This window comes from Triturus cristatus, chromosome 2_1 (genome assembly GCF_964204655.1).
Source record: "Triturus cristatus chromosome 2_1, aTriCri1.1, whole genome shotgun sequence".
NCBI lineage: Eukaryota > Metazoa > Chordata > Amphibia > Caudata > Salamandridae > Triturus > Triturus cristatus.
The window spans coordinates 92956835-92978700 of NC_140581.1; the positions used below are offsets into that span (position 1 = coordinate 92956835).

General features: G+C 44.1%; 1 protein-coding gene across 1 annotated transcript in view; it reads left to right on the top strand.

The window, feature by feature from the left end:
• VCP (valosin containing protein) overlaps positions 1–21866 on the top strand; it is a 111156-nt gene that overhangs the window by 16261 nt on the left and 73029 nt on the right. Inside the window, exons 4-8 of the mRNA XM_085628194.1 lie at positions 1063–1205; positions 8810–8940; positions 14394–14525; positions 14912–15014; positions 18636–18769. Of these exons, the coding sequence (XP_085484320.1) occupies positions 1063–1205; positions 8810–8940; positions 14394–14525; positions 14912–15014; positions 18636–18769 (643 nt within the window). The remainder of the gene's footprint in view (positions 1–1062; positions 1206–8809; positions 8941–14393; positions 14526–14911; positions 15015–18635; positions 18770–21866) is intronic.

Consider the following 21866-nt stretch of genomic DNA (forward strand, 5'->3'; position numbering starts at 1 on the left):
AGGTATTCCAGACATATTCTTTCAGGGTTCCGAATACTTTCCCAGTATACTGGAAAACTGAGAAACAATGGTGAGTTATCAACCAAATAGTGGCAGGGAGACTAATATGGAAGGTACACTGTATGTAGATGAAACCTTGAGGGTAAGATTTACTCTCCTTCCTGGTAATGGGGGGGACTTGGGTGATATGGGATAAAGTGGCTGTTAAGATACATGCTACTCCCTTTTACTTCACCATTTTCACTCCCTATAGATAATCCCAACTTGACTCCTGTGGTTGAAGGGAATAGTTTAAATTAATGGACTGCTAGTAGATGTATTAAAACTGGGAGATCTGTACAACACTTTATTAGAGACTGAAGTGGGACTAGGGCCTTCTAGAGGTATACATAGGCGGTGTAGAGGGAGCAAATGCGAGGGGGCTAAGATTGACTGGTAAGGCACACCAACACTTTATGACCTGGGTGGGTTTGGAGCAAAGAGGTGTAGTACCACTTGAAAGCTAAGACAGTAATGTTCATGGTATTAAGAAAGGTGATTAAGGTAGGATACAAGGCAGTGTTGGCCTCTGGATAGATCAAGGAGTATGCAAATAAATCAGGGGTGCTGAGATTTGCAGCACGTTTATGGACCATTTAGTTGCGCAGGGAAACCTGGTTGAAGGTTGGGTAATAACTGGTTTGATAACTTGTATACAAACTAGTCTAAGATTTTGAAAAGAAAATTAGCTGAGATGCTCTGTTGGTGGTTGGCAACGTGTTTTATTTATGTTATGTATTTTCCTATTAGGTTTTGGGGATTACAATTTATTTGTAGCATGTGTTGGTGACCGATGTAAGGCTGTAGTTAAAAAGAAGTTGAACAAAGAAACAACTGTTTGTGTCCTGTTCCTCCGCTGAACATGGGGTGCCCTTCTAAGATATGTTTCATGCACTTAAAACAAGAGCTGCTTTTAGTACTCTCTGCAGTAGCAGCACATCTTTGTCGATATGCATTTTGGAGGAATTGTTTTTGAGAGGTTATTTCTAAATTTATCACATCTATATATTCCTTTTATTTTAGCATTCAGCCATGCCCAGATGTGAAGTATGGAAAGCGTATTCATGTACTGCCCATTGATGATACAGTGGAAGGGATCACTGGAAACCTCTTTGAGGTGTATCTTAAACCATACTTCCTGGAAGCCTATAGACCAATTAGAAAAGGTAATGTTGCAAGTACTATAGAGCTGCGGTTGATCCACATTTTTATTGATGCTTCACATTTTTCTTTCCGTTCTTTAAAAATGTAATTGTAGCTGCTTTATATTTGTGGGAAAAAAAATTAGAATCAGCACCCATCAAATTAAAATATTTTCTTGAATCAAATAAGATCAGATTGTCCATAACTAATTGAAAAAAGTATCTGGTTCAGGTTGTTCTTGGTTTAAGAGTTATCTTTTTTATTGAAAAATAGATTAAGTCATTGGAAGCCAAAATTCATAAAATCCATTGCACCATTTAGCCAACGCGTTTCGTCTCCGAAGAGACTTCTTCAGGGCTCTCGGAAATAACGATGCATCACATCAAAAGATCCAATGGGAAGCGGATTAATAAAAGGCATGCAAGTTTGTTTGCGTCTTTTAAGTATTTAATCTTCAGATAATAAGGGCATGTCGTATCTACAAATCCAATGCTAAACTGACTTATAAGAGCATATACTACTTTCCCTGCTACACGAGCTTAGATGACTATTGGTGGCCACCATGGCGTTTTTGATGTTACTTTACCCATCATCATTTTAAGATTAATACTTCCAAGTCGCAAACGACTGTATATGCTCTTATAAGTCCGTTTACCATTGGATTTGTAGATACGACATGCCCTTATTATCTAAAGATTAAATACTTATAAGACGCAAACGAACTTGCATGCATTTTATTAATCCTCTTCCCATTGGATCTTTTGATGTGATACATAGTTATTTCTTAGCCCTGAAGAAGTCTCTTCGGAGACGAAATGCTTTGGCTATATGGTGCAATGGATTTTATGAATTTTGGCTTCCAATGACAATCTATTTTTCAATAAAGAGAACTTTTAAACAAAGAACCATCTGGAACAGAAAGCTTTTTTTCAAGTCGTTATGGACAATCTGATCTTTTTTGATTCAAGAAAAATATGTTCGAGGCATTTGAGCTGCTGATTACACACTTTTGCATAGATCGCCATCTGGTGTTTGGCCGGGATGTTTGCAGTTTGTTTTTCCTCTTGGAAAGTCTTTGGAAGTCACGAGGTCGGTGACTCCTCCTTTGGATGGTATTGCGCATGTGCTCCGGCTCCATCCTCATATTGTTTTTTTCCGCCATCGGGCTCTGATTTAATCTTCGCGCTCCGGTTCCGAACAGCTTCCAGTTCGACGATCAACGCGCAATCCTCACCCCAATTCGCTGTATTGTTTCGATCGCGATCTCTTCAATCAACGCGCCTTCTCATCGACACACACCTTCAGTTCCAGTCGTCGACGGCGGCCTTCGGGCCTACCCAGGCTCCGGTCCCGGCTCATGGAAAGAACTCCATTTAAAAAGTGCCCTCGATGTGGGTCCAAATTTCCCCACACCGATCTTCATGAGGTATGCAACCTCTGCCTCTCCCCTGAACACGAGGCTCGAGACTGTCCAGCCTGTAAGTCTTTCCGATCCAAAAAGACTATTCGGGACCGAAGAGCCAGAAGGAACATGGCACACTCCTCGACGTCCATTCCAGTCGACATCTTCGGAGACTACATCGACGATCCGGAACATCATCGCACCGAAGAGGACCTAGTCAGCGCTTCCGAGGCCGACGAGTCAGATGTGGAAGACATCACTCCGGCGCAGAGGGTCCTGAGTACCAATCTATCCTTCCCCCCCCACCCGCGCCGACACCCAATAAGGCTTCGTTCAAGCCTTCGCCTCCAGGCCTAGGCAAGACCAGAGACACTGCTTCACACACCCCACCTTCGGGCCCGGTGAAGAAGCCAAGTAAGCCGGCGGCTCGGGTTCGAGCCAGCCTACCAGCGGTGCCGAGAAACACACTTCGGCACCGAAAAAGAAACCGGCATCCACCTCGACACAGAGCTCCGCACCAAAGCCCTTTGGGTCGAAACCCAGCTCTTCGGTACAGACGCCATCTTCAGTACCGACCAAACCACACAAGGCCACCAGCACCGATACTTCCAAGCCGAAGTCCATCTCGGCGCCGACCAAGAGACCGGAGGGTCCCAAGCCAGGTTCTAAACATCAAAACGGCACAGAAAAACCTAAAGTCATCGGCCCTGACTCCTTCGGTGCCGACGGACCAAATTGCCTCACCAGAGCTATTTACACCGGATCCCTTGGCAAAAAAACTCTCACCAAGGATCCAAAAACTGGACATTTGACACTACCAAAAAGAGACCTTTGGAGAAGCCTGCTCCGCCTCCACCTCCAAAGAGGAAGGACTCTGCTACCTCTCCGTTCAGAATACCTTCCCTTCCCCCTCCTCCTCCTTCCCCACCTCCACCCCCACCTCATCGTTCTCCTACCCCGTCTCCAGACGATGATGATCAGGGGGACCCATATCATGATACAGGGGATGTGCCACAGGACCCCATCCCTACAGGATCCCCAGATCCATGGGACGATTACAATATTCCAGATATCCCCAACGTCCCACAAGACTATCTTTACCCTTCTAGGCCATCTCCACCAGATGATTCATTAGGGTTCAACCATCTTCTGCAAAGGGCGGCAACATTATCACGGGGTGGACTTGCATACCGACCCCGCGGAGGAAGATTTCCTCCTAGACACATTTGATACTTCACATAGGTCCACCTCCATACTGCCCATGCTCAAAGGGGTGGTTAAGTATGTGGCAGAAGTTTTTAAGGACCCAGTTAGAGCCAGGGTCATTAACCCACGTATTGAAAAAAAATACAAACCTGCTCCCTCAGATCCCTCTTACATCGGAGGACCAGCGCCACTAGATTCTTTAGTAGTATCTACGGCCCGTAAAAGGGCAAATTCACAAGCGTCAGGTGATGCACCACCACCTGACAAGGAATCAAAACTACTAGATGCATCAGGCAAACGCACAGCATCCCAGGCGGCCAACGTATGGCGTATAGCAAACACACAGGCACTGCTGGCCAGATATGACGGGGCTCATTATGACGAATTGGAAAGCATAATGCACCATCTCCCTGGAAAAATATAAAGCTAGGGCCAACGAGTTGATTCAAGAGGCTAAAACCATCACGAACACCTCCATACGTTGTGCCCTAGATGCAGCAGACACAGCCTCCAGGGCCATCAACACCGGCGTCCTTCTCCGTCGCCATGCTTGGCTACGGGTATCTGGTTTTAAACCAGAAGTACAAGCCTCCATCCTTAACCATCCCTTTGACCAGGAACATCTATTCGGGCCAAAGGTGGATGAGGCCTTAGAAAAGATGAAAAAGGACACGGATACCGCCAAATTCACGGGGGCCTTAACGTCTCACCCGCACAGACACTCCTTTCGGAGTACATCCAGAGGCTACTCCTCAGACACAGCGTCCACATCATACAAATCCCCTACTTAGACCACCTTTACAAAAGGTTACCAAAGAGGCGGCCACAGGGGTAACAACAACAACAACAAGGGCAGAGGCAAAACAAACAACGCCTGTTCTGCCACACCTCCTACCCAATGACTCCCCCCCCCCCCCCCCCCCCCCCCCCCCCGCGACCATTCCACTCCGGAGGGGGGCAGACTCCAAAATTTCCTTCATGTCTGGGAGACCATCACCTCAGACAAATGGGTGACCCAAATAATTCGGTCAGGCTACTGCCTAGAACTAACATCTACCCTCCCCCCCCCCCCTAAACATTTCACCCAGGTAACGCCCAATGTCACAAGAACATTCAACGTTACTAAAGCAGGAGGTAATCTCCCTCCTACAAAAACAGTCAATAGAACACGTTCCTGTCAATCAACAAAATATGGGGGTCTGTCTACTCCCTATATTTTCTCATACCAAAAAGGGACGAGACTCTACGACCTATTCTAGATCTCCGGCCCCTGAACACATACATACACTCGGACCATTTTCACATGGTAATGCTTCAGCAGGTACTTCCGCTCCTCTCCCAGAACGACTTCCTCACCACACTGGACTTGAAAGACGCATACTTCCACATTCCAGTGCACCGTGCTCACAGAAAGTACCTCAGATTTGTAGTGGACGGACAACACTACCAATTCAAAGTGCTCCCGTTCGGAGTCACAACAGCACCACAGGAATTCACCAAGTGCCTGGCGGTGGTGGCGGCACACTTGAGCAGACAGCACATTCACGTCTTCCCATACCTAGACGATTGGCAGATAAAAGCCACTTCATACAATCAGTGTGCATGACACACCGCCACCACATTCGAACTACTTCACCAACTAGGCTTCACGGTGAACCACCAAGTCCCAGCTACAACCATCCCACATAAAACAATACCTCGGTGCCACCATAGACACCTCAAAAGCGATAGCCTACCCCAATCCGGCCAGGATTGCAAGCATTCAGGCTTTGCGACACAAATTCATACTTCAACACTATCTTCCAGCACGAGTGTTCATGCAACTAATAGGGATGATGGCCTCTTGCATTTTCATAGTGCCCCATGCAAGACTCCAGATGCGTCCCCTTCAAGAGTGCTTAGCGCACCAGTGGAACCAGGCCCAAGGTCAACTGACAGATCTGGTGTTGGTAGACAGTCACACCCATCGCCCTCTGCAGTGGTGGAACACAACAAACCTTTCCAAAGGTCGACCGTTCCTGGACCCGGTTCCCCAGATAATACTAACAACGGACGCATCGCTCTCCGGCTGGGGAGCTCACCTATTACACCTCACCGTGCAGGGTACATGGACGCCTCAACAAAAGTTTCTCCATATCAACCATCTGGAGTTACTAGCAGTTTTTTTTAGCCCTAAAATCTTTTCAGACACAGATTTCAGGCAAGGCAGTCCTCATTCGCACAGACAACATGACGGCCATGTATTGTATACAAAATAAGGCGGCACACACACTCCACAGCTCTCTCAATTAGCACAGAGCATATGGAGCCCACAATCTTTCTCCTAGCTCAACATGTCCCAGGACTCAAACACCATGGCAGATCTGCTCAGCAGACAGACACAACAAATACACGAGTGGGAACTTCACCCACAGGTTCTTCATCCGTTCTTTCAAATGTGGGGGTATCCGCAGATAGACCTCTTTGCCACCCACGGAAACACAAAATGCCCAAGCTTCGCCGCCAGATACCCACACCCATTGTCCAAAGGAAATGCGATATGGATGAACTGGTCAGGCAAATTTGCGTACGCTTTTCCGCCTCTCCCACTCGTTCCATTAGTGGTGCGCAAACTACAACACTCCCTCACACTAATCCTAGTAGCTCCAACGTTGGCCAGACAACCGTGGTACACCACGCTCCTGAAACTCTCTGTAGTACCACACCAAAAACGACACCTCTCACCATGGAGAGATCAGACACCCGGACCCAGCTCAGCTTAACCTTGCGATCTGGCTCCTGAAATCCTAGAAATTGGGTACCTAAATCTTCAGAGAAGCTAGACGACCTACCACTAGAGCGTGTTACGCTGCCAAGTGGAAACTATTTGTTTATTGCCATAACAACACCATCAATCCCCTGGACGTGTCCATTCAACACATCATAGGCTACTTACTCCACCTACAAAGGTGTAATTTAGCCTATACGTCCATTCGACTACACCTCGCAGCAATTGCAGCTTACTTACAAAACAGGCAACATCTTTCACTCTTTAGAGTACCTGCCATTAAAGCCTTCATGGAAGGCCTAAAAGGAATAATTCCCCCCAGAGTACCACCCTCACCTGTGTGGAACTTAAATATTGTTCTCACAAGACTAATGGGGCCTCCCTTCAAACCTTACACAAATGCGAACTACAATTCCTAACATGGAAAACCGCTTTCCTTGTAGCCATCACTTCCCTCAGAAGGGTCAGTGAGATACAAGGGCTTACCATACAAGAACCTTTTCTTCAGATGCACCATAACAAGGTTGTTCTCCGTACCAACCCAAAATTCCTACCTAAAGTCATTTGCCCTTTTCACCTAAACAGATCTGTAGAACTACCAGTATTTTTCTCGCAATCACAGACGGTTGCAGAAAGGGCTCTGCGCACACTAGATGTCAAACAAGCCTTACTCTACTACATCCAGAGAACACAACCTTTCCGGAAGACCAAACAACTGTTTGTCTCTTTCTCTCCACCACACAAGGGCAACCCCATCTCAAAATCAGGGATAGCTAGGTGGATCGTAAAATGCATTCAGATTTGCTACCACAAAGCAAAATGAACGCTATCCGTTCCCCCTAAAGCCCATTCTACACGAAAGATAGTCTTCCATGGCATTTTTAGGGAACCTCCCATTAGATATCGGCAAAGCAGCTACATGGTCAACACCGCACACTTTCACTAAACACTATTGTGTAGATGTGCAAACTAAGCAACAAGCTAGTGTGGGCCAGGCTGTACTCAAAACATTATTTCAAACCACTGCAACAGATACCGGTGGTCACCGCTAAGGTTGGGAACTGCTATATAGTCTATGCAAAAGTGTGTAATCTGCAGCTCATATGCCTTGAACGGAATATGCTACTTACCAGTATGCATCTGTTCTTGGCATGTAGAGCTGCAGATCTACACACGCCTCCCCTGCTACCTGTATCTGTTCCAGTTTATCTTATTTAGATACACACATGGGTTTCTTCACTGTTATTACTACGCTCCATCTTTCCTTGCTGGCAAAAAACAATCTGAGGATGGAGCCGAAGCCCATACGCAATACCATCCAAAGGAGGAGTCACCGACCTCGTGACTTCCAAAGACTTTCCAAGAGGAAAAACAAACTGCAAACATCCGGGCCCAACACCAGATGGCGATCTATGCAAAAGTGTGTAGATCTGCAGCTCTACATGCCAAGAACAGATGCATACTGGTAAGTAGCATATTCCTTTAATTTGATGGGTGCTGAATCAAATTTCTTTGTGTTTTGGGGATTTTTCCCAATAGGAATTGTAGAGGGGTGCACTTTCTGGTTATCAAGCACCAACTAATTAGCCACATATAGTGTTGGGTGCCGGCTTCTTAGCCTCAACCCTCTGTGTGTGTCTTTTCATGCTTTATATTTGTCTTTTGATTTATATTGGTGGCCCAAGCTGTGTAAATGTCAGTTCCTTGTGTTTGGGTAGCAGTTGGAGATAAAGTTCTACCTCTCCCCACCTTTCCCAGTTGCCACCCCCTAGTACTATACAGATTTATCATTCTTGCTGATTTAGCTACTGCGGTTTCACTGTTTTGGTGACTGAAAAATGTTCCATCCTTACAGTGCCACTGAACCCATAAAGCATCCACCGCTCGCTGTTGAAGGCCATATGTGCCATGTTTCACTTTTGGCTTGGGGGCACTATTCAGTTTCCTTGGTCAAATTAGGAATTTTAATGTACTTTGTCCATATTACACACTTTGTAAACCCTGTCTCACGGGCGTCCTTGTTGGAAACTTTCTTACTCTTTTTCTAAATTTGCTGTTGGTTACTGATTTAATTTGGTAACCCAATAGTTTGCGTGTGTTATAGATTGGAACTGGAAATAAATTGTGCATCTTTTCCCTGTTGATGTATTAGCTGCATCTTGAGTATATACAGCTTACCACTATGCTTTTCAAATCCCTAAGCGTCATCTTTGTAGTCTAGTCACCTGAAATGTTTCTTTCTTAATGAACAGGTGATATTTTCTTGGTCCGTGGAGGCATGCGTGCAGTGGAGTTTAAAGTTGTTGAGACTGATCCAAGCCCGTACTGTATAGTGGCCCCAGATACAGTGATCCATTGTGAAGGCGAGCCTATCAAACGAGAGGTAAGCCAATATCCAGCATAGATGCAATGACCGATCTGAACTTTCAGGGGTTTGAAAACCAAGACCATTTCTTAAAATCAACTTTGCTTTAATAAGAATAGTGTAGTCCATGTGATTCTCTACGATGATTAAATTGTGTTTCATAACGGACCTGCTCTAAAAGCAAGATTTCACTGCTGTAAGTGTTTTTTTTTTTTGTTTTTTTTTTAATGCGTCTTGGGCTCTTGCCTACTAAAGTTAGGGGTCGAGCTCTACCAATAAACGAAGACGCCAAAACAATCCTGAGTTTGCTGTTCTCTGCTTAAGGCCCCAGAATGTGTTAATATTGCTCCCCTTTTCTTGGTCTATGCAAACTTTGATTGCCTTAGCATGTCTTAGTTTTTCTGGATTAAGCAAGTAATAGGAGACATGGAGATCTTGGCAATTGATGCTTAAGGCAAAGATTCTTTTCAGGTGGGCCAGGAACAAAAGAAATTAAGGCCTAACTCAGGATGTTATAACATAACATAACGCGTGTATTTGTAAAGCGCACGTTCACCACTACGGGTATCTTGGCGCTGAATAACAGATGTTTATTGTTACCCAACTCAATGGTACTCATTTTATCGACCTCAGAAGGATGAAAGGCTGAGTGAACCCGCCGAGATTTGAACCGGTGACCATGAGGTCGAACACAGGCCCCTGCAGCAGACGCATTAGTCCACTGAGCCAGCCATATAAATATGGAAGTTACATAATTAGCAAACCTCTAATAAGATGCACTTTTTGCAGATAACATAAAACACAGTTGATTGGTATGTTTTTTTCGCATGGTCAATCTATTCTGGATTCACATGTTGTGCTCATTATCCCAGCATCTAGTGGCTGGGTCCAGAATTGTCTCTTACTCCCCTTGTGACATCATCCCTGAAGCGCCTGTGTGGTTGCCATTTTCATGTTTTTCTTTTTTTATGCCTTTGGGTTTGGAAGCTCTATCTAAAGCGACAGGTCACAGTTCAGCAGAGTAATCGGAGACTATGCCAAAAGTAAACCCTGTACATGAAGCAAAGACACCAGGAGCAACAGAAGTCATTGAGAGGAGCCTAAAACTGCAGTGTCTTTTTAAAAAAAAAAAAAAAAAAAAAAAGTATGGGCGACCTCTACCACATGGGTCGGATTATGATGCACTGGGAGGGGGATCGGAGCCTTTGGGAAGAGATGGAAAATACCCCTTAGGTTTTACCTGAAGTTCCCCAGAAACTCTCACAGAAGGATAGTCCTAAAGTCTGTAATCTGTGCCTATCTAGGGACTTTCAGTCTGAAGGGTTTGAGCCTTGAAGAGAATTTCTGTCGACCGCTCTTTAGCCATGCCTTAGGGACTTGAGGTAGTTGAACGACAAGGAAAATATGGAGAAAGGAGCGAGACTTGGAGAAGAGCGTCTCTTATCTTGGAAGAGCAGATTTGCAGAGAAAGGCACTGAAGATTTCTGAGCATAAAAAATGCATGCCTGCAACACCAGTGTTGCAGCGTGGCTGAACCGAAATCCTCAGACTTAGTACCGCAAAACATCCTCGAAACCAATGCAATAAGTGGTTCAAAGGAAGGGCTTAAAGGGGGCTCTTAGAGCCCCATTTAGACAGTCACAAGGACACCATTTGGTACAAACTCTTGCTCGACTCCAAAATTTGAATGGTACTTTGAAAAGTAGTCCAAGGCAGACTAACCCCCCCCGCCCCCCCCCTCCTCCCTCCCTCCCCCCAAAAAAAAAAAACTGCACCGAAGTGAAGGACTCGGTGCTTAAAGTCTAGAAAAAGAAATGTTGACTCAAAGCAGAGTTCACAGCATTGTTTTAAAGGAAGGAGTTTGACCACTCTTTCAAGGCCTTAGAAAATACGTTACTGGCCCTCCTGCAACACCTGAATCGCAAGGAGAGGAGCAAGAAATCTTTTATGAGCTAGCCCATTTATAGAACCCAGCTCAACAAAAGGACGTGGCAGTACATGGACATCAGCTCGCTAGAAGTAGTCCTAGACGCATACCACTCGAAACCATTAACTCCAGATGACATTGCCATGTACAAAACTTTCATTGAATTGAAGGAACAGCGAGCACATACTTAGGGTGCACTTACAGGAGGAACAAACTGATTTATGATTTCAGCTTGAAAACCTCTTCCCCCTCCACAAAATAAAATGATACTTTATTTTGTTACCAAGGTTCCTAGATCAGGGGATGGAAGCCTTTTGAGGACCTGGTCTCTTCAAAGGCTAGGCTGTTACACCCAGAGTAGTACAAAAGTATTGACGGTCCTCTCAGGACCCTACATACATAAACATCCCAGCTGGTTCTGTAGTAATGTCCCTAGCCAGAAAGGAGGCTAGCGCTTCTACATACAGTGGTCTGTCACCAGACCAGGAAGGGAAGACTAAGATGTTGGGTTGGAAGATGGATATGGCAGTTGCCCCAAAATGGTGGATAGCTTACTCCAGTGCCCTCCCAAACAGATATGGCCATTAGCAGTGGGAGGATATTGACCTTTTCTAACCTCGCCTAATGACCAATGACCAATGGCAGTGATACATTAGGTAAAATCCTCACTAATAAATTTCTGAAATCCACACTAGATGCAGCTTTCAGGCAGACATGCGCAGGTACCACACTGAACGCTTGCCTGGCTAATGGTATCAGGGTTTAGGCAATGGGTACAGGCCTTGATAATGAACATGCCTTTCAAAGGAGAAGCCCTTTTTGAAGCTGCTACGAAAAAATTGCTCCAACGAATGAAGGACCAAGCAATGGGAGAACCTTGCAGCATTTCGAGTTCTTCCGGAGACACTGCCTCGTTCAAGAGAATGGGGGGGGGGGGGGGGGTGGAAGGGAGTATTGAGCTCTGTCCCCAGAGGCAAAATATGCACCACAGCCTGTGGCACAGAGCACAACCACACGGGGGCAGTACCATATTTAACGTCCAGACAGCTATTTTGAAGACAGATCTCCAGAGGGGGAATGGGGCTAGCAGCAAAATGATTGAGGGCCCCCGACGCCAGTATGGGGCAAGATGGGAGGATTCCTCCAGGGAGTGGAGAGCAATCATCTCAAATAGTTACTCCGTGTCATAAGACATGATTGTTCTATAGAGCATCAACACAAACCACTGACAAGGAAACCGAAAAGGAGAACTGGCAAAAGGGAAGAGGTAATTTGCTTTTAACAAGCAGTAAACTACCCCCTAGAAATACAACCAAGAGGGAAAGTACTAAATGCAGCTACAACCAAGACTGTACTCTGTCAGATCTTGTTTCTGAATCAGAAAGTATACAGGCATATTCTCGACCTTTGATTCTTGAACATGTTCAACAAGAGAATAAGATGACCACACTGCAAGTCGGCATCCCACTCTTGGGAGAAAAACGGTGGTGGGGGGTGACTACTTGGCAACCATGGACCTCAAGGATACCCCGCAGTCACAAATATCTCGGGTTTTTGTTGGACAATGTACATTACCAATTCAAGGTGCTTCCCTTTGGGATGAGCTGTGCTTATGAAATGTCTTGCTGTGGTAGCCGCTCACTTGAGGACTGGAATATGTATGTACCCCTACTTGGACAGTTGGCTGGTTTAGACTAATTTGATGACACAATGCCAAACATTCTGAAATAATATAGAACTAAACTGTTTTTCTGACACGGAAGTCATTGGGAAGAGACCAAGTTCAGATGGACAACACTACAAACTTATTCGAACTATACATACCAGGAGGGACAAACTTGCATGTTGTCCAAACTAGCACAGGAGGTATGGACAAGGGCAGTACTGGGAGAGATCAACCTGGTAGCGGTACATTTGCCAGTTTCCAAAACTTAGTCAACAGGTGTTAAGCAGGTGGCTCTTACAAGTGGGCGCTATAGCAGGAAATAGTTGAGTCTTTCATGAGTGGGGCAGGCCGAAAATGGACTAATTTGCAAAACACAAATAAAAAATGCAGACGCATCCCACCTAGGTATCTTTGCCACCAATGCCCTATCAATAGAGAATGGTCAGGTAAATGTGTGTACGTCTTTTCCTTAATCCCACTGATGATGCTATTGTTAAGCAGAAGCTGCAGCTTCACAACCTCCGCACTCCTAGGGATAGCTTTATAGTGAGCCGCCAGAGACTTGGTTTGTGGACCCGTTGGAGATGACAGATGGCAGAAGGCAGGATAATAAAACTACCCCCTTATAGGACCTGCTAACAATATAGAGGTACAACTAGATCACCCAGAACCAGCCAGCTTTAGCTTGGCAGAATGGTTTCTGAGGACTTAGCCTCTCTCAGGACCTCCATACATTTTTGTGGGAAGTCCCACATGTCCAAGATCTATAAGGCCTACAACCTGTGCATGTGTTTTTGTTCCTGCATATGGAATGAGGGCACCACAGGTGCCCAATAATACTTTGTTTGGTAGAAACTGGCCCATAGCATTTGAGGTCCATGTACTGCTTGGGTGGGCTTTCCATTACCATTTTATATATTCTGTTTTAGTTGTTGCACCACTTGAGCTGGGGAAAGGGGCTCTTTTCATGTTCCAAAAATGTCTTTGTGGATGTGGGGTGAGGTAAATATGTGGAGGCTCCACATCAAATTTTCCTTGGATTGGGAGGCAGGATATTTTACTACGAATATTGTGCCTTGGTTGCATGCTACCACCAGTCTTTGTAGTGGTTGTGTGATACCTTGCTTTAATATGGTGTTGTTCTACAGTGTTTTTTCCTTTATCTCTTACTTTCCTTTGTTGCCTTGTATATTTGTTGGCGGGTTTTCTGGGAGAGCGGATGGTTAAGGCCATATGTATGCGTTCATTGATCTATTAGCATTTTCTGTTTGTGTCCGTTTCAAGTAGTATTCAATGACATTTACAGGTGTCTGTCCTGGAATAATTACAAACGTGGCTTATGGTTCTATTTACCCGTTTAGAAGTTTGTGTGGAAATTCAGTTAAGAGTGCAAATTCCTCTTTTGTGAATAAGCAAGTTACATTTCTGCTTTTACATCCTGCCCTTTTCACACCAGAGTAACAGCTAGGTGTCTTGTCTTCCTTCGGCTAGAATGTTATGATAGTACAGGAAACTTGGCCATGGGATTCTGTGTAAAGGCTGAACAGTGATTGTGTGCAGGGCTGGCATTGTACACTTTTCCCCCTCCAATCTGATAATGGAGAGTTTGTGTTTATTCAAGTGCCCTCACTAATTTTATCAGTGCAGCCTCATGTATTTGTTACTGCAAGTGTCTTATTAAAAGTTTAGTTTGTGACTAGGGTTCTGCTTCATTAGATTTGGTGAGTGTGCATAATCTCAATGTACAGAAGGTGCCTGAATATTTACTGTTAGTTTTTATTTTTGAATGTTTCACTTCTCAGATGTTTTTGTGCTGTGTAGCGTTATTGTGACCCTTTTGCGATATATGGGTGATGTTTGTCTGCTTCCTTTTTACAGGATGAAGAGGAGTCCCTGAATGAAGTGGGTTATGATGATATTGGTGGCTGCCGGAAGCAGTTGGCACAGATAAAGGAGATGGTAGAGCTCCCACTCAGGCACCCAGCGCTTTTCAAGGCTATAGGCGTGAAGGTAAAACCAAAGTATGCTTTACTAGATTTGCAGGTTTAAAAATCATTTTAGCCATCTGATGGTAAAACCCACTTAGTTTGCCTATTTTTCTTCTGCCTTCTATAAATCTGAATAAGCCAACTTCACGTTCATAGCACGCCTCGCAATAACTAGTTTGGTTTCATTTCTTTCATGGCACTGCTGTTCTGCATTCTAAGAAAAAAATAAATTCAGTGTAAAACATCTGCTTACCAATTCTTTTCTTCAGGACCTCTTGTTCTGAATATACTGTGTAGTGTATTTTGCCAGACCATAACTAATCACTAAAAGAAAAAAAGTTTAGTTAGAGTAGAGTTGTAGAAGATAGCTTGTAATCTTGCTGATTTAACTGCTTCTTTCTCCCACAGCCTCCACGTGGTATCCTACTGTATGGACCCCCTGGCACTGGAAAAACCCTTATAGCCCGGGCCGTTGCAAATGAAACTGGAGCCTTCTTCTTCCTGATCAATGGTAAAAGCTGCTTTAAGACTTCTCCTTTTGTGTTAATGGCCCCTAATGTACATTATTTGGTTAGTGTACTAGTCCTCATGACATTTTAAATAACCATTTCTCCACGCATGAAAGTGAAGTTCTGTGCACATGAGAGAGTCCCATTCGATATTTCAGGCAAAAGTTTGTGGATGATGTCCTCATAAAATCGGGTAATCTAAGGTTGTAAGGATTTTCTAGGTCTTATGTTAGCATTCTCGGATGATCATCTTCATGCCTGGACTGCAGTGCAAGCTGCTGTAGTTTTTAGGTGTTCTTGAACTATTTTTGGCTTCTACATCGTCCTATTTGAGACCGATATCTAGTACACATAATGGATTTGCGAATCTGATGTTTGAGCGCTACCATGACTATATGTGCGATGTCTGAGTCTTTGAGTCTGAGTCTTTGAGTGCTGTACTGCCACATTACTGCATGCTCCCTCCTGTGAGTTCCAGGAAGTGGACTTTTATTATTGGAAAGATCCTCTCTCCATAGTAGCGTTACGGAATCCCATGCTTAGTTGAAGGCCATCCCTATTTTCAAACCTAATGAAGATGCCAATGATTCAGAACTGGTGTTCCAGGTAGGTAACTTGGAAAAGAAGAGCGAGTTTGGTCCAAATGGTGAAATTTTTATCTGGATCTCCAGTACAGATGTCTGAATCCACCCTTCCAACGGCAGCACAGAAACAATCTTGTGAACTGCTGATGCAGGTTTTTTTTCTTTTCCTTTAACCAAATGGGTTTTTCAACACACTCTGGTAACGACAGTCTAATGTGTGAACTGGTTTTGCAGTTGCAAAGCCTACAATTTGACAAGAACAGGATTTTGGGATGTAAAATAATCGGTCCCAATGCGCTAAATGCTTTGCGACCCATTTGAAATCACAAAGGTGAGGGGCATAAAAGGGGCGCTCCCTTATGTTGTAACCGGTCATGGTGAAGGTGGTGAACTCATTCCGTGTCGTGCTGCAGTATATGTACCGTAGGAGGTATAGGAAGAATCTCAAGGCCGTGTAAAGGAAGAGGCTGTTTTTCATACCAAGCACCCGGAGTAGTATTTATTTAGTTTCTTAAACTAGTTTTTTACTCCAGCATTTTCCCATACAACTGATTGCATTTTTTGGGTTCCTGCACACCTCTCACCGTATTTGAAGTACAGTTAGATTAAGAGTTATTGCTCGCCCTTTTCTGGCGACCATTAGTTTTTGTGACCGGAAGTATTCTGCATGGCTCTTCCGCATGGTTTCCTGCCCTATGTTAATTTCCTGGCAAGTCTCCTGAAAGTACTGTAGGTTTTCTTGATCTACACCTCAGTGAACATGGCTTTGAGGTCGAAGGGACCTGTCTAATGTACCCACTACTGCCCTCTCTTCCCACCCTGTGGTAGACTGACAGTGGTGGCAGCATTACTTCTTGGTACCTTTAGGAAGAGCTGCGTATCTGCTCCCTCTTGGTAAATAAAGTCTGTGCAGTTTCACTCACTTGGGTTGTTTTGTATATGAGAGCCAGTGGGTTCACTGGGTGAGGATGGTGAATCATGGTGTCGAAATTGAGTGTAACTAGTATCTGTTCTGCTGGACATTCCAGCCCCCCTCCCCCATGCCCATCCCTATTCCTAGTAGAAGCTTGTCAGGTTGGGATAGGCACTAGCCCGTATCTATATTTAGCTAAGCTCCCCTGTGCATGAATGAAACCTTCTTTTATGCTGCGTATGGCCTGGGCCTCCTGGTCTTGAGTTAATTAAAATTCCTCTCTTGGGGATAGGACTAGCCAGTACCAACAGGGACTTCTCTCGCAATGATTATACAATAAATATGCCCTTAGATTGAAGGGGCACACAGTATGCAAAAATAGCACAGTCTGATTGGATTAGCATGTCACCAAGGGAATGATGATAATCTGCCCTCATTGGCCAGTTTTGTTGTTCAAGCCTGTTTGCGTTTCTGACAAAGTACCCACAAGGGGTGCCGAGGAAGCAGAGATTCGGTAGTGGAAACCAGAGTTGGATTGCCATGCTTTTAGACGCAGAGATAGGATTTGAAATTGAGAAGGTGTCTCTGTGATGGATTACAGATCAAAGGAATTAGCCAGTCTGACTGAAGGAGATGGTTGGCTGGGCACTGGAGCAGAGACTGATCCATTTGAGGCTTGTAGAAGCGTCTGTCTTTGGAACGCAAGGTGACTTAAGACAGCTGTTCAAGATGAGGAAACTTGCTCCACATTAACATTGAGGGAGATGGTGAAAGCTCCATGTTATCATTGCAGGCCAGACTGCTTCGCCTCTGACCCCTCCCCCTGTGCTGTGGGCGCCTGTGGGTGCTTTCAGTTACAATCTGTAGCTGGGGCAAGAGTGCCCTTTTAAGAACTTATCATTTAAAACATTGGTCCCTGCCCTAGAACTTGCATAGTCTCCAGATTTGTCCTTGCTTGTCCTGCACTGTAGCAAGTAGCACTGTTCCCGTGGGTGTCCTGCTATTAGAAAATCTAGGCCATGACCAATGGTAGAGGCCCCTCCACTTTTGTTTCATCTGAGGGTATCGGAATGGACTGGCACACTAGCCAGATACTACCCTGATACAGCTAGCTACTGGACTGGTGGGACTCCGGTAAATGCTTAGACACCAGGCACTTTTATCCAGAGCGCTGGCCATGGAACGGTGGGCACTGAAGTTGCTTTGGGTTAGGGGGCAGGCGGTGGACAAGGAACATTTGATGTTGTATCACTTGCTGAACCTGAACACTGAAATACAATTATTGGTACCACTGCTCTAAATTTGAAGAGTAACCCTGTGTAACTTGACCAATTTAATGAAATGTTAACAGTTTTCATAGTGCTTAGTGTCTAGGTGCTATATCGCAGTTTGTGGTCAAAACTCAGGCCTTGAAGGTGAGACGTCAGGTTTGTGGAGTTTGTTTTTCGTGTGTATGTATTAAAGTACTTTTTTGTTATATAAAGTAAATCCCTGACTAGGCATTTATCTTATTAGCAGTATTATGGTGTACACTGGATACAGTGTGCCTGGTCCACCTCCCTGAGTAAGTCTTGGCCTGCTCTGTCTTGCTACCCTGATAGGCAAGTGCTGTAGAGGAGTACTTGGTAATCCAGTTCGGAGTCCAGTAATACTGTGGCCCTAGGATATCAGCAACTTGGTGGTCACAGTAGTGCTTTGTTAGTCTTCTGAAATCTTCTACTTCTATATACGGGGCTGTTGCAGCTTGTAACAGCCTCCTCTTAATCTTGATCTCATGCAAACACCTGAGGAGGTTGATGCTATACTCGTGCTGCACTCACGCATAATGTGTTTAGGGGTGCTTATATTCTATTGGTACCCGGGCTAGGGAATACATTGGGAGCACTTGGATACTACCTTGCATTCAGATTCCTTGATAACTGCTGTTTTGAAAGTCTGCTTCATTGATTACTTGATGTTTTGGTTTTGCTCTTATTGCCACTTGTGGTACAGTTTGTGCTCTAGAAGTGAATCTAAATCTGTTTGTTTCCTTATAAAATGTTTTATATTTGCGCTGCTTTTATAGACTTGTGTGATCTATAGAGTAGAAATTATTATTGAATGAATGGAATAACTTTGTTTTGCAGGTCCGGAGATCATGAGCAAACTGGCTGGAGAATCTGAGAGTAATCTGCGTAAGGCCTTTGAAGAGGCAGAAAAAAATGCTCCGGCCATCATATTCATTGATGAGCTTGATGCCATTGCCCCAAAGAGAGAGAAGGTTAGTGACACTAACCCATGCCTTCTCGGACTCTAAATTATCATTATTTCATCAGCACTCTTGATGCACTACATACATTGTTTGCATGTTTCACCTTTATTGCCTACTCCGAGTCATCAGTTTGATGTATGGAATCATTCTCTATGGTACTGGTAATGAATGTAGTGATAATTTGTTCACTTGAACAAAACAGAATAGCCTTTTCACCAGTTAGAAAAATAGAATCTATGTTGAGTTTTTTTCTTTTGCTCTCTTGTGTGCAACAACTTGTTCGTCTGTGTGTGACCTAGTATGTAAACAGTTTCTAAAGTACACCGTACTTGCTCAATCAATATCGGGGGCTAGCAGGAGAACAAAATGCAATGCTCTTGGCTGGCTACTTCCTGGGTTCAAAATAAATGTTAATTTTCCTTCTTTTGATTTAACTTTTTGCACAGCAGCAATATAAAAAAAGGAATGTCTTTTTAGACCCAAAATGAGTTGCAGGGAAGCATTATTAATTTTTATAAGTAGAAAATGTGTTCCTTACAAGTACAGTCGAACATTTGAACTTAGACTACAAGAGGTATTTCCTTGTTATAAAGGCCTATCAAATTGATTAGAATGTTATAGCTTCAACAAAGCTGTTACATGGACAGTTGCTCGATCACCACGCTTTTCCCATGTTTGCCTTCCTGGCAATCCTACAAAGTCTGTTGGCATTCCTATGTAATATTCATACCTTCGGCTCCCCACTGAAGTTCTAAATCTTAAGGACATTGAATCCCCTGAACAACTTGGTATTTTCATTATTCTTAGGCATGAGCTGTTTGAGATGTTTCTGATCTAGCTGGAACACAAACTTAGTCCCAAATAAGCAAGCCACAGATCTCCATCACACCCAAAGAATGTTTTCTTTATTAAAACCAGAGACATACTATCCTCCAAGTAACACAACTGGGCTGAGTTGAACAAGGACTACTGTAGTTCCCATGTCTTTATCTCTTAATCTTTGGCTTCTCAAAAGCAGATGAGCTACTCAAACGAGATTGCCCTTGTGAAGGGATTATAGAGGCGGAATGGGGAAGTAGAAGTGCAATGGGCAACTGATTGGTAGGAGCTGGCCTATTGGCCCTTTTCTTTGGGAAACACGTTTGGCTCAACAGCCTGCTCTATTGAGTGGGGAGACTGATGTCCTAGCTAAGCATGCTCTTTGTACCCATATCGTCCAGTGCAGATTCCTGCCTCACCTTATCATTGTAAATGTACCTTGTTTGTTGAAACTGAACTTGATCAAATGGTAGTCTGTTTCTTCTAATGGACTCTAGAAATGTCACCACTTGACCGCAAATGTGAGTGCGGTTGTATGTCCCATGCTGTGCACTATTCTGTCATTTAGTTTTACGGTTGGACTATTACAACTTAATTACTTCAAAATTACAGCACTAAAACCCACTATGCATCAGCCAGCAACCACCCGCCCCCATAGGATTTTTTTTTTATATTGTGTTAGAATCAGAAGTGTAGTGCTTCATTTTTTGAGATGGTCTTGACCCAAAAATATTTTATGTGCGACATTAGAAAACTGTGCATTCAAATCTACTGCAGAACATAAAGGTCGTCGAGGCACCTAAAGCGGACTCCTGAAGTCTTCATAATCTTTTGGGGTCATATTAGAATGACGTCTGTGTGGCTTGGGAGATGGAATAAAGGCAGTGTTGAATTTGTCCTTGATGTCATTTATTGTTAGCACAATCCAAGAGGTAACGGATATGTAATCTGTGCCTCTCTCAATCACGGTGAAGATAGCTATTGAATGTATCAGCATTTCAAGGTTAAACAGGCTATGCAGCCTGGCTATAGGTGGGTTCACTGCACAGTCATGGATTCAAACGATAGAGGTTTCAGGGGCATTTGAAAATATTGTGTAAGTCTTAACTCTGCTCACGTGAGGTCAGTGAAACCCTGAATTGAAACATGATGCTGTTCACCCTGCAAAATACCTTTGACGCAGAAGGAGGATCAGTCTTGAAAGATGATATCTAAAGGCACATTCTTCTGCTTTGCCGTCCTAGGCTCCCAAAAGCATCTCCTGGCAAGACTCCCGATTCCTTGACACACCCTCATCACAACGTGGCAGATAGTTGGGACTCAAAACAAACTCATTTTTTTATTGGCCTTGAGACAAGCCATGGGGATCACAGTCCTAGGAAAATGCACCAACCAATGTCTTAATGAAGGCAGCATTTGATGCACTGACCGCTTTAATCACACACTTAAGGTGCAAAAATATATGCAGAGACCATATGGTAGCCATGGAGCAGATTTAGAAAATGGGAAGGACACACTTCCCCACTCCTGTCTCGATCTGCACAACCAGTGGGGCACTTGCCTCTGAAATGCCACTTTCACCTCTTGGCATAACAGCTTCCTGTGACAGATACTGACTTTGCAGACCTGCTCATCTGGTACAACCAAGACATAACCTATTGTGAACTGACTCCTTAGATTCTCAAATTATACTTCAAGTGGTAGTGCACACTGACTTAGATTTGTTTTCTACAGTCAAAAACAAACCTGTCTACAGATTTCCACATCTTATTCGTTAGCCTGTGGATAAACTGGTCTGGGTTATTTGCATATTCTAATACTCTTCTTCCACTGATTCCCGCATTGCTAAGTAAAAATGTGCCAAGTGGCTAAATTTACCATCCCTATCCTAAGTCACTGAATCTAGCAAGGCGATTCCTGAAGTCTTAGACTTTGCAAACCTCAATTAACCATTTGTATGTATAACTATCCTTAAGGAAGCACATCGCCCCATAAAATGCATTTACTCTTCAGCAGTAGAAATGTTTAATTCATTATTGTAAATGAGCCTCTGTCCATCTTCTCATTGCACTGTGCTACACACAGTGCAGTACCTTTATCCCCTTAAGAAACTGGACCTAGCCTACACTTCATTTGTTAGAATTGAAGATGCACTGCTTTAAATACCACTATATCACAGTGCATTAACTGTCCACAAACCAGCTTCCTCTCAACACTCTGATTTTATTTCTTTGACCGAAGGGGGCGGGTGGTTGCAGGCTGATGCATTATGGGTTTCTTTGACTTT